General features: G+C 55.9%; 2 protein-coding genes across 2 annotated transcripts; one reads left to right on the top strand and one right to left on the bottom strand.

Annotated features, from left to right (window-relative positions):
* Window positions 1–1,506: 1,506 nt before the first annotated feature.
* Window positions 1,507–5,044, top strand: PpBr36_02477 (uncharacterized protein; the record flags this gene model as incomplete). Its single annotated transcript, XM_029889658.1, has 4 exons — window positions 1,507–1,932; window positions 1,997–2,306; window positions 2,382–2,886; window positions 3,064–5,044. 4 exons carry the CDS (start codon window positions 1,507–1,509, stop codon window positions 5,042–5,044), a joined length of 3,222 nt encoding a protein of 1,073 aa, XP_029754238.1.
* Window positions 5,045–5,865: 821 nt separating this feature from the next.
* PpBr36_02476 (uncharacterized protein) lies at window positions 5,866–7,815 on the bottom strand (the record flags this gene model as incomplete). Its single annotated transcript, XM_029889657.1, has 2 exons — window positions 5,866–6,659; window positions 6,768–7,815. The coding sequence occupies 2 exons, from the start codon at window positions 7,813–7,815 to the stop codon at window positions 5,866–5,868; spliced, it is 1,842 nt and encodes a 613-aa protein (XP_029754239.1).
* Window positions 7,816–13,277: the final 5,462 nt, after the last annotated feature.

Genomic DNA, 13,277 nt, shown 5'->3' with positions numbered 1-13,277 from the left:
CTGGTATTAGCATTCATCTACTCAAAGGTCGGCAGTCATGCACACTTCGGATGGGTCTTTGGACACTTCCGGTCTAATCATTTACATGAAGGCTGTCGACTCGCAGCAATTGATGTACGAGTCAGGCCAGCATTCTGTCTTGGTTGGTTGGTGCCAAATAATCAGCCAAGTCTGGAATTTGTAACGCCTGCTCAGCTGCCCACCCAAGCCGTCTTCATTTGCAATATTTGGTACCACCCTCGAGGTAGCCTGCGCTTGGTGATCTTCAGATGCCTGCCTACCTTCATTTGATCCTTTGGCTGTAGATCCTCCTCGTCCATGCAGATATTATCCCCAACAAAACAGAAACGGTGTTTACATGCTCGTCAACTGGTTGGAGACGGCCGTCTGATCTTCATGGCAGGGCTTGCCCATCCCCGCCTCAATTAGCGCCCAGTGGACAGATTTTCGTGTTCATGACCCTGGGATGTGTTGACAAATGCATGCCATGTAGCGCCAACCGACCGCACTTTTGAGCCAGACCCCGAGATTAACCAGGTATCTTGACTCTACCCCTGCTTATCTTGCCGTCCGCTCCGAGATCGTTGCCTTTGCTTATGTTCCTTTCCTATTCCCCGCCAAGTCCGTTCAACCCGACCGCCACTTTCTCTCCACACCCAAGGATGAAAAGCCGCTAGTACGCTTCGTTCCTCTTGCACCTGCCTGTCGCCATCGACCAACCAATTCAACGTAGCGCCGATTGTCGGCGCTAGAAACTAGGCCTCCTGTAGACCCTTGATTTTTGCCCAAACGCCAAGCAAAAAAACAAAGAACCCTTGATATTCAGGGTCCTTCCCTTATCAGCCATCTTCACACCATTTGCCCCTATTTTTTTTCTTCTTTGGGGTGTGCCCACCTGCCGGACGCCGTCCGCGCATTTTCTGGTCCCGGTAATCGTCGCATCTAGAAGCACTTTTTTCCCAATTCCTGGGTCAGCCTGTCTTCAACGAGTCGGCCCCCCGAGGCTGTTTGGACAAGGGGGCCCCCCACCGCTCTTCCCTCCATGTCTTATATTCCCCGTTCTCGATTTTCGACTCTCTTTGTTTCTGGCATTCTGTTTTCATAGTTTCCCGTCCATCACTGGCACAACCTTGATAGGTGACAGGAAACTGTTTTTGTGTGGATTTTGTTTGTTTATCTGTATCCACGTGTGCCGCCCTTTTTGATCGCCTTGTACGCCTTGCTAGAACCAGTCTAGTCGCTCAAGAAGCCCAGGCGGCCTTGGCTCGGTGTCAGGTGTCAAGTTCTTTGAACTAAACAGGGCCGTTGAACTTGCTGCCTAGGTCTGAACACGACCCTGCAGATACGAGCCTATCGATTTTTTTTTTTTATATCATAATTACTATTATTTTTTTGTGTTTATTCTACTGTTTATTAGGCCCTCATCCAGCTGGCCACATCCTGTACTTCGAATACCCTCCGCTTCTTTCTTTCCCATCATTTACCTCGCCAAACACAAAACAAACCATGTTTGCACCAAGAGGCAAGGGCTACGACTCCGATTCGGAGGACGAGAGCCAGAATTTTACACCCAGCCCAGGTACTTCCTCCAGCGTTGTCGCGTTACAGTCAGCAGGACGCGCTAGGAAGGAAAAGCCATCTCTGGGTGCGGGCGGCAACAATGCCGATGATAAGAAGAAGAAGAAGATCAAGCTGCCGCCGCAGCACAGCATCGACAAGATCTGGGAGCGCTTCTCCAAGAAGACTTTTACCAAAGCCCTGAGCATCTTGCCTTTTGAGCCAGTGCCTGCGTCGACGTCGTCAGAGCGGGCAAACGAGCTTCTGTGGGCTGGCTACGAGAGGGCGGCGGACGAGTGTAGGCGCAAGGTGCGCAAGATCATCCAGGAGTGCAAGAGGGTCAATCAGAGATATAGGGATCCTGGGTTCGACCTGGTGAGTTCATCCCTGCCACAAATTGTTTTGAGGTGGTGATCTGTCGACTAAAAACATTGTACAGGACTGGGATCTCAAATGGGAAAAGGGAAACACACTCAATTATCTTGGAAAGACCAAATTCGCTCTCAACACGTCGACTCTCCAGGATCCGAGCTCAACGGTGCCAAAAGCCGTTAAGCGTGTGCATGAAATATTTGAGAACCCGACATTCATGAAAAATGTCAACGGATCCGACGTCAAGCAGGGCGGATTGGGCGACTGCTGGCTGATGGCCAGCATGAGCGGCCTGGCGAACGTGGAGGGCGCCATCCAAAGGACCTGTGTCGAGTACAACACTCGTATTGGTATCTATGGTTTCGTGTTTTACAGAGGTACGAGACCGTTTTGGTGGTTGCGCTGCACACTGAGCAAAGAACATTGGTGCGCTAACTACCATGTTTTGACAGATGGCGAGTGGATCTACTCAATAATTGACGATAAGCTCTTCCTCAAGTCGCCAAATTGGGACAACAGGAGCATGCAGCGCGATCTTTTACAGCAGATCGAGCGCGAAGAAGCAGAGATGGTGTACCGCAAGACGTACCAAACCGGCTCCAAGGCCCTATTCTTTGGCCAAAATAAGGACCAGAACGAGACCTGGGTGCCGCTTTTGGAAAAAGCTTACGCCAAGGCCCATGGAGATTACGCATCCCTGGCTGGGGGTTGGATCGGCGAGGGTCTTGAGGATCTGAGCAGCGGTGTGACGACCGAGTTGCTGACCTCGGACATTCTCGACACCGACGTTTTCTGGGACAACGAGCTGAACAACAGCAACAAGGAGTTCCTCTTTGGGTGCTCGACCGGTCTGCTGGACGGCGGCACGGGTACTAGGGATGGCATCCAAGAGCGACACGCCTACAACGTTGTTGAGACGCGGACCCTCAAAGATGGCACCCGGTTGGTCAAACTTCGGTAAGTTGAATTTGCCACCCCTGCAAACCCCTGGCGAGTTAATTTTAGTGGGGGCGGTTTTTTTTCTTCTTTTTTTTGTTCTTTCTTTTTGCATTTTGCTTTTTCCACACCGCTTCCCCAGTATCTGCCAAGGATGCGCCAGTTTGCAGCTTGCTGATTCGATCCACCGCGGAACAGTAACCCCTGGGGCGCCAAGGGGCGGGGAATCTGGGAAGGAGCATATTCGGACGGATCCAAGGAGTGGAATCGGCAAGTGCAAGAGGAGCTGGGTCACTCCTTTGGCAGCGACTCTGTCTTTTGGATCACGTACGACGACCTCCTCCGCAAGTTCCAACATGTCGATCGCACGCGCCTGTTCCGCGACCCGGACTGGCGCGTCAGCCAGCGTTGGATTGGCGTCGACGTGCCGTGGCGCGCCCAGTATCATGAAAAGTTCCACGTCAAGCTGACTCGGGACTCGCCGCTGGTGCTGGTGCTGTCCCAGCTCGACGACCGCTACTTCAAGGGCCTGCGCGGTCAGTACGTCTTTGACCTGCACTTTCGCGTGCACGAGCAGGGGCGGCCCGACGCAGAGGACTACATCGTCCGCTCGCACGCAAACTACCTCATGGAGCGGTCCGTCGGTGTCGAGCTGCCCGACATGGCAGCAGGCAACTACAGCATATGGATCTGCGTCAGCGGCGAGCGGCTCAATGGCTCGTCGAGCGTCGAGGAGGTCGTCGCGAGGGAGTGTCGCGCTCGCGTCGAGAACGAGAAGCTCGCACAGGTCGGCAGGGCCTACGATTTTGCTCACAGCAAGGCGGCGGCCCACCTGGCCGAGGTGGCACGGCAGCGCCGGGCCTGCGATCACTCCAAGGCTGACGAGGAGCGCAAGAAAGAGAGGAAGACCAATTGGGAGAGGAGGCGGCTGCAGACTGTCGTGCACAAGAAGCAGAGGGATAAGAACCTGGCCAAGAGGGAGCGCAGAAAAAAGGAGAGAAGGGAGGCCGCCGAGAAGAAGAAGGCTGAGGAGGAAGCCGCAAAATTAGCGGCTGAGCCCAAGGTGGATGATAACAAGGCGGATGATGCGAAGAAGGATGGCAAGGATAAAAGCCAAACTGAGGACAAACCTACGGCAGAGACCACCGGCACCCCAGCAGCAGACGAACCCAAGACAGCAAACGAGGCCGAAGTAGTGGGAACCGCCACAAAAGCTGACAAGCCAGCCGAAGAGCCAGCCCCCGATACAGAGAAGCAAGCTGTCGACTCAAAGCCAACGTACATCGACGTCGCGACCGACGCCTCTCCCGACTCAGAATGCAAGCAAGACGCGGAAAGTACCACATCCAGCGACAGCTCGCCTCAAGACACGCCCATGGACACCCCCCAGAGCGAAAAGTCAGACACAGTCACCCCAGGGCCCGACGCCGACAACGGCAGCGAAAAAGTGCCAGTACCACCGGTGACAGGCGGCCCTCCACCGGAGCCCGAGTCGACCGACGCCAGCGCCAACACCACATCCTCCACCCTGCCAATCGTCTGCCAATACCACAAGGACCAGCAGGCCGAAGCCCAGAAGCAGCTACTGGCCGCTCAAGAAGAACAAAAGAAGCTGGAGCAGCAACGACAACAGCAGGAGCAACAGCAACAACAGCAACAAGCCCAAAACCAGCGCGACCCCTACTCGGAGGACGACTCGTCCGACTCTCCGGTCAGCGACTGGGACGACCTCTTTGACTCGTCCGACGACGACACGGCCAACCCCAAGGTCCAGCTGCGGGAGCTGACGGCTGCCGCCCAGGCCGCGGGCCTGCCGAACCCGGTGCTGGTCGACGTCGACGAGACAGACAATGAGGACGCGCGCGCCGAGCCCTGGAACGCCGTCTGCGTCGTCGGGTTCAGGGTTTACAGCAAGGACGAGGCGCTTGAGCTGAGGGTCGTCATGGAGGGCGGCGAACTGTCCGAGGGCGGCATGGGCGAAAAGGGGCAGATGGATCTCGACGACGCCATGAACAACGCCGGCGGGGCCAGGAGCGAAGTCAAGAAGGACGAGGCCAGCAAAGAGGACGGTGGTGGGGAGTTGGCCAAGTACGCCACCATTGTAAGCAAGGACGGCGAGGAGTACGAGAAGGCTGCGGTGCCGCCTGTTTCTACTAAGAATGGAGAGGACAAATCATGATCACCATGGACTAGAGCGTTTTGTTGTTTATTTTTTTTTTTTTTTTGGTTTTCTTTTTTGTGGCTTGAATAGCTTTGTGTTGATTGCTAAACAGCGAGGCGCCTCTGGAGTGTGGGCTTTTTCTCCTTGGGCTATGAGATTGGTATACATACATGATGAGAATATCTCCTGGGTATCGAAACCATCCAGGTCAGACCATAGACATAAGACATAAAGTATCTTGGGAAAAGCAATGCACCGCCTCAAAATTCATATCGGTAAAACAGTACAATATCGCTCGCGTCAGGGCCCAAAGTAAAAACATAAAGTAAAGTAATGGTGTAACAAACCGGTGCCAGCCATTGCCTGGCCTGCAGCCTCGACCAGATATAACCAGAGTGTAGAAAATGATGGCAGTCCTGAGAGCGATGCGCAAAGGCGAGAGGCAAGTCATAGAGTAAACATTAAAGCAAAATCAAAGAGAAATCAAACAATCAATAAGGTAAAAAGGTGGCGGCCCAAGACCGCCTGGATCCGGTACTTTTCCATGCCTTTATCATTCTTCAATGAATCATCGCCATCTTCTTCTTTCCGACAAAGTTTTCCCAGTAACAGAGAGGAATCCTTCTTCTTTGGGCTGGCTGTTCCTTGAGTGGTCACTAATGTGTGCTCATCGGCCACCTCCACCCGCTCATAATTTCATAAATCATGTGATCATGTCGTACAGTCGTCAAATCATACATGAACACCCAACGACAAGGTTTTGTTGAGTGTTTCTTCTTTCTGTTGTTTTCTTTTTTGTTTTGGAGGTTGGCTCTTGGTCCCCTCTTCTGGATTGAAAATCAATTGATGTTGTGAGCCAGCCTGTACTCGTCGTACTCCCTGCTCCTTCTCTCATACTCTTTAATGATGCGCCAGCCCTTGTACTTTGCCCACGCCCTCAACCGCTCGTCCTCGACAAAATCCTCGGCCGTCAAGTTGTTCATCCGCTGTGTGTTTGAACGGTTATAAAGTTCCTCGTTCGAGGCGGCGTCGAGAGGGGACGGCGGGATTCGGGATCTCTGGTAACGATGTTGCCACATCGTTAGCCGAAACTTCAGAGGCTTCAAAAACCAGTGAGTCTGATCGTCGACTGGCTCCGCGTCAGGTGGAGGCAGATACTCGGGGAGAGTAGGCAAGGGCGAGGCTGGAGGCGAGGGAGGGTTGACAGACAAAGGAGGGTTCTGGTTGGTGCCAGGGGGCGGGTTCTGGGGAACTTGACGGCGGGCTGTCCAGTCGGCCCACCTTGCGTGAAGTCTAGCCCTGTTTGTCTGATATACCCCCCACGACCGGTAGAAAAATATGGTCAAGACGCCTATGAATATGATCAGGGCGCAGATTCCACCGCCAAGGACGGCAGAGTTTTCTTCAATAGCGGTGACTCCATCCCAGAAGGCGTTTCCTGGCTGGGGCTTGAATATGGCCCTTGCAAGAACAAGACACTCAAAGGTGCAGACAAACGAAGATGCAAAGACTGTCACCGAAGTGATAACAATAGAGTAGTTGAGAATGGATGTGACATTCCGCTCGAAAGCCCGGGTCGTATGGAGGGTCATGAAGACACCGCTTTCGACAGAATCGACAAGGCACATGCCAACTGCACGGAGAGATTTAAAGTCAGCTGACGGACCGAAGAATACAAGATGATGATTTGCATGGGCAGAAAGAGACGTGATTATGATTAATGGAGGGTGGCCAAGCTTACCAGTGAAAACAACGGGGTAGACCATAATCAACCAGATGTTGGCTCGAGCGACCTGAATGCTGGTCAAGCCCAAGAGAGCAATCTTGGCACTTGCACCAAAGCTGAGGCCAAAGAACATACCGGTGGGGAACATCTTCCAGGGTCTATCGATCATCTTGTAGAGTTTGCCGGATACCTTGAGAAAGCTCTCCGTCAACTTCCAGCGCTTGTCAAGACGCTCGAAATAATTGAGTCGTTGGCTGGCGATGAGCAGCTGGGCTTCGGGCTCGTTCTCTTCATCCTCAAACACCGTGGGATACGCCTCTTCGTCAACGAGTTCCTCTAGGATTGCGCCATCTCCGGTGGCCTCGATAATGTCTCGAGGGATACAAATGTCAAAGGGAGGACGCCTGACGCGGCCTTCCACCTCGGCCTTGAGTTTGTAGCAGACTTGATAGAGGACCCAGATGTTGGTTCCACAGAGAGCAGCCAGGTAAGCTGTCGAGATGCTTGTACCAATGACGCTGCCAATCTGGGAGATGTTGCCGAAATGCTTGACAAAAGCGCCGCCGGTAGCCGCCACCACAATGCAGGTGATGATGACCATGGTAGAGTAGCCGAGTGAGAACCAAAATCCGATAGTGCAAGGACGCTGGCCATTGGCGATCAGGCGTCGAGTAAGCAGGTGGATGAGCGAGACATTGGGGGCATCGAGGGCATGACGAAGGCCGAGGATCCAGGACAAAGCGACCGAAGGATAGAGCTTTGGGTGAAAGTACACAATGGCTCCGACGACTGCCCAGACAATGACGTTTATGAGAATGGCGAGAAAAGTCATACCCCACACTGGAATGGGGATGGCTCTAGCAATCATGCGAATGGGATATTTGGGTAGGAATCGGTTGTTAGACGGCCGTCGAGCATTTGCGAGGGCCGTAGCACGCATGTATTCCCGCAAACCATTGCTGTTTGCGTCCGCAGGCCAGCCACCTGGAGGCGGAAGCAGAGGAGTGCGCTCGCCGATCAAAGAGCCCGGTGCTCGGTCGCGATGGTGGCGGGTAGTTGCCATGTTGGCGCGGTCGATTGGCAGTGGAGGTGAGAATGGAAGTAGTAGTAGTAGTAGTATTATTTAACGCCGGGCTCGGCCCGGCTTGTTAGCCGGCCGTTAGCAACCTCCCGAGGGGTATCTCGGCGCGCGTTCTATCTTCTTTATTTACACAGGGGGAAAACAAGGAGGGCAGAGGCGGATCGTGCCTGACCGGGTTCGGGCCCGGTCCTGCTTAGGGGGATAGTTCACTGACGCGACCCCGTGCCTAAGGTGCACGGAGGGTTCGTCTGACGGCTTGTGCCGTGAATTGTGGGTGAAAAGGCAGCAAGTCTATTCCTCGTCTGAGTTCGAGTCGTTTACGATCGGTGTCCCTAGGCGTAAAGTGCGTTCGTGGCGCGCGGGGCGCTGGCGGGCCGCTCTGGGGCGGGCGCTGAAGTAGTTGGTGGCTATCGAAAACGCCTCAAAGCTTTTCGGTTGCCCGAGGCTTGTCTGGAAGAATTTGCGGCGTTGGGCGCGGTCTGGCGGCCCGACCGGCCGCTCGTTATCAAGCCACGGCCAGTTTCTCCACACCGCCCGCGAATAGCGGCAGTGCACCGGGTGCTCAGGGGAGGTCCGCTTCCAGCACCAGGCACACGAGGTGTTTGCATCCTGGTGGTTGAAACGGTCATGGTAGGCTTTGAAATCGCCGTGGCCGGTCCTCATGGCCAAATAATGGCCCAGTAGGGGTCTTGGCAAACGCAGTTCCTCGGGCTCCTTTCTCGGTGTGTATTGGAATTTCCATTCCCTATATGCGGGGGACCGTTCACAGAGTTCTTTACGCCACCAGTCCTTCTCTATATTCGAAAGAATGGCTCTGAGGACCGTGCCGGCACCGCTATACGTGGTTTGCTGAGCCCTCGGGTCTGGGTCCGGCGGTCCGGCGGAGCCGGCCTTGGCCAGCTCGTCAGCCCGGTCGTTTCCCGGGATTCCCTGGTGCCCAGGGCACCAACGGACCCGAACCTCGGTACCTTGTTTTCGGAGTAGATCGACAAGGTCATGGAACTCCAGAAAGGCCCATTGGGACGAACGCGGCGCGTCGCCTCTAAGACCCCAAATAACCGAGGTGCTGTCCACACAAATCCAGATCCGGGCGCCTGGCTGGGCCTTGGCTGCCGCCTGTAGCCCTTTTAGGGCGCCAATCGCCTCGGCGTCGAAAACGTGGCTTTCCGGCGTAATAGATGCGGAGCCTGCGGCAAATTCCAGGCCCGCCCTAAAAGCGGCCCATCCGTACCCTATCTGGACGCAGTTGTTTTCGTGTTTTTCCGAACCATCCGTATATACCACGATATCGTCAGGTGATACCATGTCCAGCCATTCGATAAAGCGGCGGGCCGCTTCCTCTTTCGGGACTCCTCCGGTGGGGTCAGTGCGAGAATCCGGGGCATTGCGAGGTGCGCGCAACTCTAGTCTCCGGATCCGCGGGAGAAGTTGTGCAGCCGTTTGCAGGGTTGTGGCCGAATGGCCCGAGTTGCGGGCACGAGGTGTTTCACGCAGGCGGCTGACAAGGGGGTGCCCCTTGTCCGCGAGCCTTAGTCGGGCGCCGTATTTCAGGCGGGTGTAGGCCAGCGCGACGCGGGCCGAGGGTAATCCTGCGTCCCTGAGAACAGTGGACGAGGGGGTGGTTTTATACGCCGGGAGGATTGCCCGTGCCGCTAAAACCAGCGGTTTGTTCAGTGCTTTGAGGAGTCCTCTTTGTTTGTGCGCTGGGTTGTACCATGCCTCGGCTGCGTAGGTGGCCGAGGAACCCACGCATGCCACCGCTGCCTTGCGAAGTGCAGCCGCAGGCGGTCCGTATCTTACTGCCCCAAAGCTTTTGAGGTGGGCAGCGACCGCCATTGCTTTGGCAGCCCTTTCGGCCACGTGGCGGCGCCCGTCTAGCCGTCGGCTGAACCAAAAACCAAGCCAACGCATGCCCGGGTAGCGCTCGGCCCCGGAGGCGCTTTGTCCGCGTCGACCGCCCGGTAGTTGGACCGGGGTAACCGTTCTACCATTAATCCGGATTTCCGGGTTGCGACCGTGCCTTTTCTTAGTGATATGGATCACCTCTGTCTTTTCCGCTGCAAAATGGATCTTCTCTTCCGCCGCAATTTCGTGCATATCCCGGAGTTTATCTTCCAGCCAACGTACGTTTTCCTCCAACGAGGGTGACGATTTCCATGTAAGCACGTCGTCTGCGTATGCCAACCGCCACTTCGTACCGTTTTTGACGAGATACGCCAAATATAGCATATATAGGATCGGGGAAAGGGGAGACCCTTGCGGGGTGCCGCACCCAAGCCGCCTAAAGCCCGTGGTCGTACCCTCCAGCCGGACTCGGGCCTGGCGGCCGCTTAAAAAGTTAATCACGAACCTGAGGAGCATTTTACTAAACCCGAGGCTCCGCATTTTCCGTATCAATCGCCCATGGAGGAGGGCGTCGAAGGCGCCTTGGACGTCGCATGCGACAAGGGTGACTTCCTCCCCGCGAGCTAGAGCCTGCTCGATATCGTGGGCGAGGGCACAAACCAGATCCGTCGCCGATCGTTTGGGTAGGGCACCGCCGTGGGTGCAGCTAAGGAGCCCGTTGTCGTGTATGGCCCAAGCTATCCGGCGTGCAACGAGCCTCTCGAGGCCTTTTCCGATGCAGGAGAGGAGGGCTATAGGCCGCCAGGATCGAACGCTGCTCCGGTCTTTCTTCCCCGTTTTCGGTAGCATCGCGACTTCGGCCTTCTTCCAAGGCGCTGGGAAATGTCCGAGTTCCAGGCAACGTTGGTAGAGCCTGCGCACCGGCTCGGCCAACGAAGCCCATCCGGCTTTTAGTAGCCGGACGGTCATTCCGTCGATGCCCGGGGACGTGCTCGTAACCCCAATGCAGGAGCGCTCCGCCTCTTCCGCACTAACCTGGGCGTCCCAAGGGATTTTAGCCTCGTCCGGCGACCAGGCCTCCAAGGGGTCTCCCTGCAGGTCATCCTCCGCCGAAAATCGGCCAAGCACCTCCCGTTGCAGTGCTTCCGCTTTTGCTAAAGGCTCGCTCACTTGCTCGCCGTTAATAACCAGCGGCGGGGACCGGAGGCGTGGTCCGGCTCCCAGCCAGCCCACCATGTTCCACAAATCCTTATCGTCGCGCAGTTGGTCGATCCGGTGCCTCCAGTACTCCCGCTTCGCGGCCCGCACCCCTTTCGTGTAAGCTTTCTCCTCGGCAGAGGCGCCTGCCCTATTTACAGCGCTCCGTTTTACCCGCTGAAATTCGGTCCAGAGCCGCTGGCAGTTTTCGGTCCACCAGGGAGCCGAGCTGCCCCTTTTTCCCGCCGGCGTACCCACGACCCACGTCACTTGCTCCCACAAAGTTGTAAATTCAGCTACCCACGCGTCCAATGCGTAGCCATCGGCCGCGGATCCCGGGTCCGGCATCTCTTGCATGCCAAAAGCAAGTAGCTCCGCGAACTTTGGTAGCCGGTCGTCCCTAACCGAAACGTTGACCGCCTCCGGGCGGGGGGCGCCGCGCGTCCGCAGCGTGGTATAAAGGGATTCGTGGTCGGAGCCTGTGTAAAGACTGCTGTCAACCACAGTTATTGTGCTGGGGAGGTTGGAAAAGACCATATCCAGTAAACCCCCGTCGCGGTGGGTGGGCACGCCGATATTTCCTGTAAAACTCATCCCCTGGGCTTGCGCCCATGCCGTCAGTTGATCCCCTCCGCGTGCGTTTGCGCGGCCCGGCTGGTATGCAGCAGCCGTTACGTTAAAATCGCCGCCTAGCACCGTGGGTCCATTTGGCACGGTATTGCATACCATTTCCAGCGCGGCCTCAGTGCCCGGAGCCCTATATACGTTAACAAACAATATTCCGTTAATTTCGAGCCAGAGTATGTCCCGCGTATTTTGGCCCTGCGGTAACCGTCGTTGTGCGGCCCCTAGGGCTGCCCCCTTCTTGACGTAGGTGAGCACCCGGGGCCGGAGCCCAGTCATGGCTTCGTAAGTGTTGGCGTGCCATTCGTCCACTGGCGCAAAAACATCATAGCCCGGGTGCGTTTGTGTAGTCGTATTTAGCCCGCACCATGGCTCTTGAACGTTAACCAGGTCCACTTTTCTCTGGTGGCACAACTCCAATAGGCTCAGATGCACACCCATCCTTTTACCTACGTTGGCCCAAACTACGTCGAGGCATTCCCGCTGCATATTGCCGAGCGAGTATTTCGTCATATCGATCGATGGGTTGCTTCCAAGTCTATCACATCAGCGGGGCAGATTTCGGCAGCCGCTGCGTCTTCCTCCATTTCGGCTGCCCAAACGATTTCGTCGTGCACACGTTCCTGTTCAGCCTGCAGGAAGTTGCGGATGTCCGCCCCTGCCGCCTCGCATGGCCGCGCTCTTTTATTTGAAATGCTCGATCGGGAGCTCGAGGTTTGCGAATGCTGCGATGAGGTGTTTAGGACCGGGATTGCAGGTGCTGGCTCTCGGCGGGCCGCCTCAGCCCGGTCGTTGATAATCGCGGCACGGTTGGCACGTCCGATTCTGCGAATCCCCTTTAGTTTACGCTGTGAAGGTCGTTCAAACTTCCCATTTACCACTAAAGGTCGGGCAGGGCAGTTCTCATGTCCGGATGGGAAATGGCCGTGGCAATTGACGCATTTGGGGGCTGCCTTGCACGGCTCTTCCTCTGTCGCATGTTTTGCTTCACCACATATGCCGCAACGCGCTTGCCGTACGCAGCGACGTATTTCGCAATATCCCTGGCAACCGTCGTGGTGGTGTGTAATTTTGCGTGATTTTTCAACCTTCCGCGCACGTTTCGACACTCCAAAAAGCTGAAAGGGCTTTACGGGTTGAAGGAAGGACACTATCCACGTGCCCTCAGCCGTATGTGGGTCGTAACCATGTTTGGAAATATGCCAGTTGACTGGCTGCTGGCCTGCTGCCACGGTAATCTCCTCCTGGATTACCTCATGTACGTCCTTTCTTCCGTCCAGGCAATTGAGCGTTCGGGGCACTCCAGAGACGGCGTATGTGTGCCAGGTTGTCGGGACAGTGACTTCCCGCGCGTCCAATGCGTCCATAATGGCCTTGACCGCGCTGGGGTTGAGGAGTTTTTGCCGTGTTTCCTCAGAGGCCACCGTAACACCCCAGCCCGTGGGGGTACGCTTGGCGTTTGGGATTTCACTGTGTGGCACCGAGACCAATTCGGCCAGTTTGGTCGTTACCGCGTATGGCTCCCTCGTCACCATCCGCAATTTGTCATTTACGCGGATCAGGATGCGGTTGGACGGCTGTTCTGTCAAACGTTTCGGGGCTTGGGAGCGGTCCCGGCCCGATTGGGAGGGAGTTGCGGAGCTGTCAGGTGCATTGCCGGGCGTCGTACGTATCGGGTACGAGCGCGTGGCCGGGGTTAAAATTTGCGTTGGGGCCGCCGCTGGTGGCGTGGCGGCTCGCTCGGCCCATGTGACCGATTTGTTAGTGGGCGTGCCTCT

Source organism: Pyricularia pennisetigena, chromosome 3, assembly GCF_004337985.1.
Source record: "Pyricularia pennisetigena strain Br36 chromosome 3, whole genome shotgun sequence".
NCBI lineage: Eukaryota > Fungi > Ascomycota > Sordariomycetes > Magnaporthales > Pyriculariaceae > Pyricularia > Pyricularia pennisetigena.
This window is presented reverse-complemented; position numbering and strand designations above follow the sequence as displayed.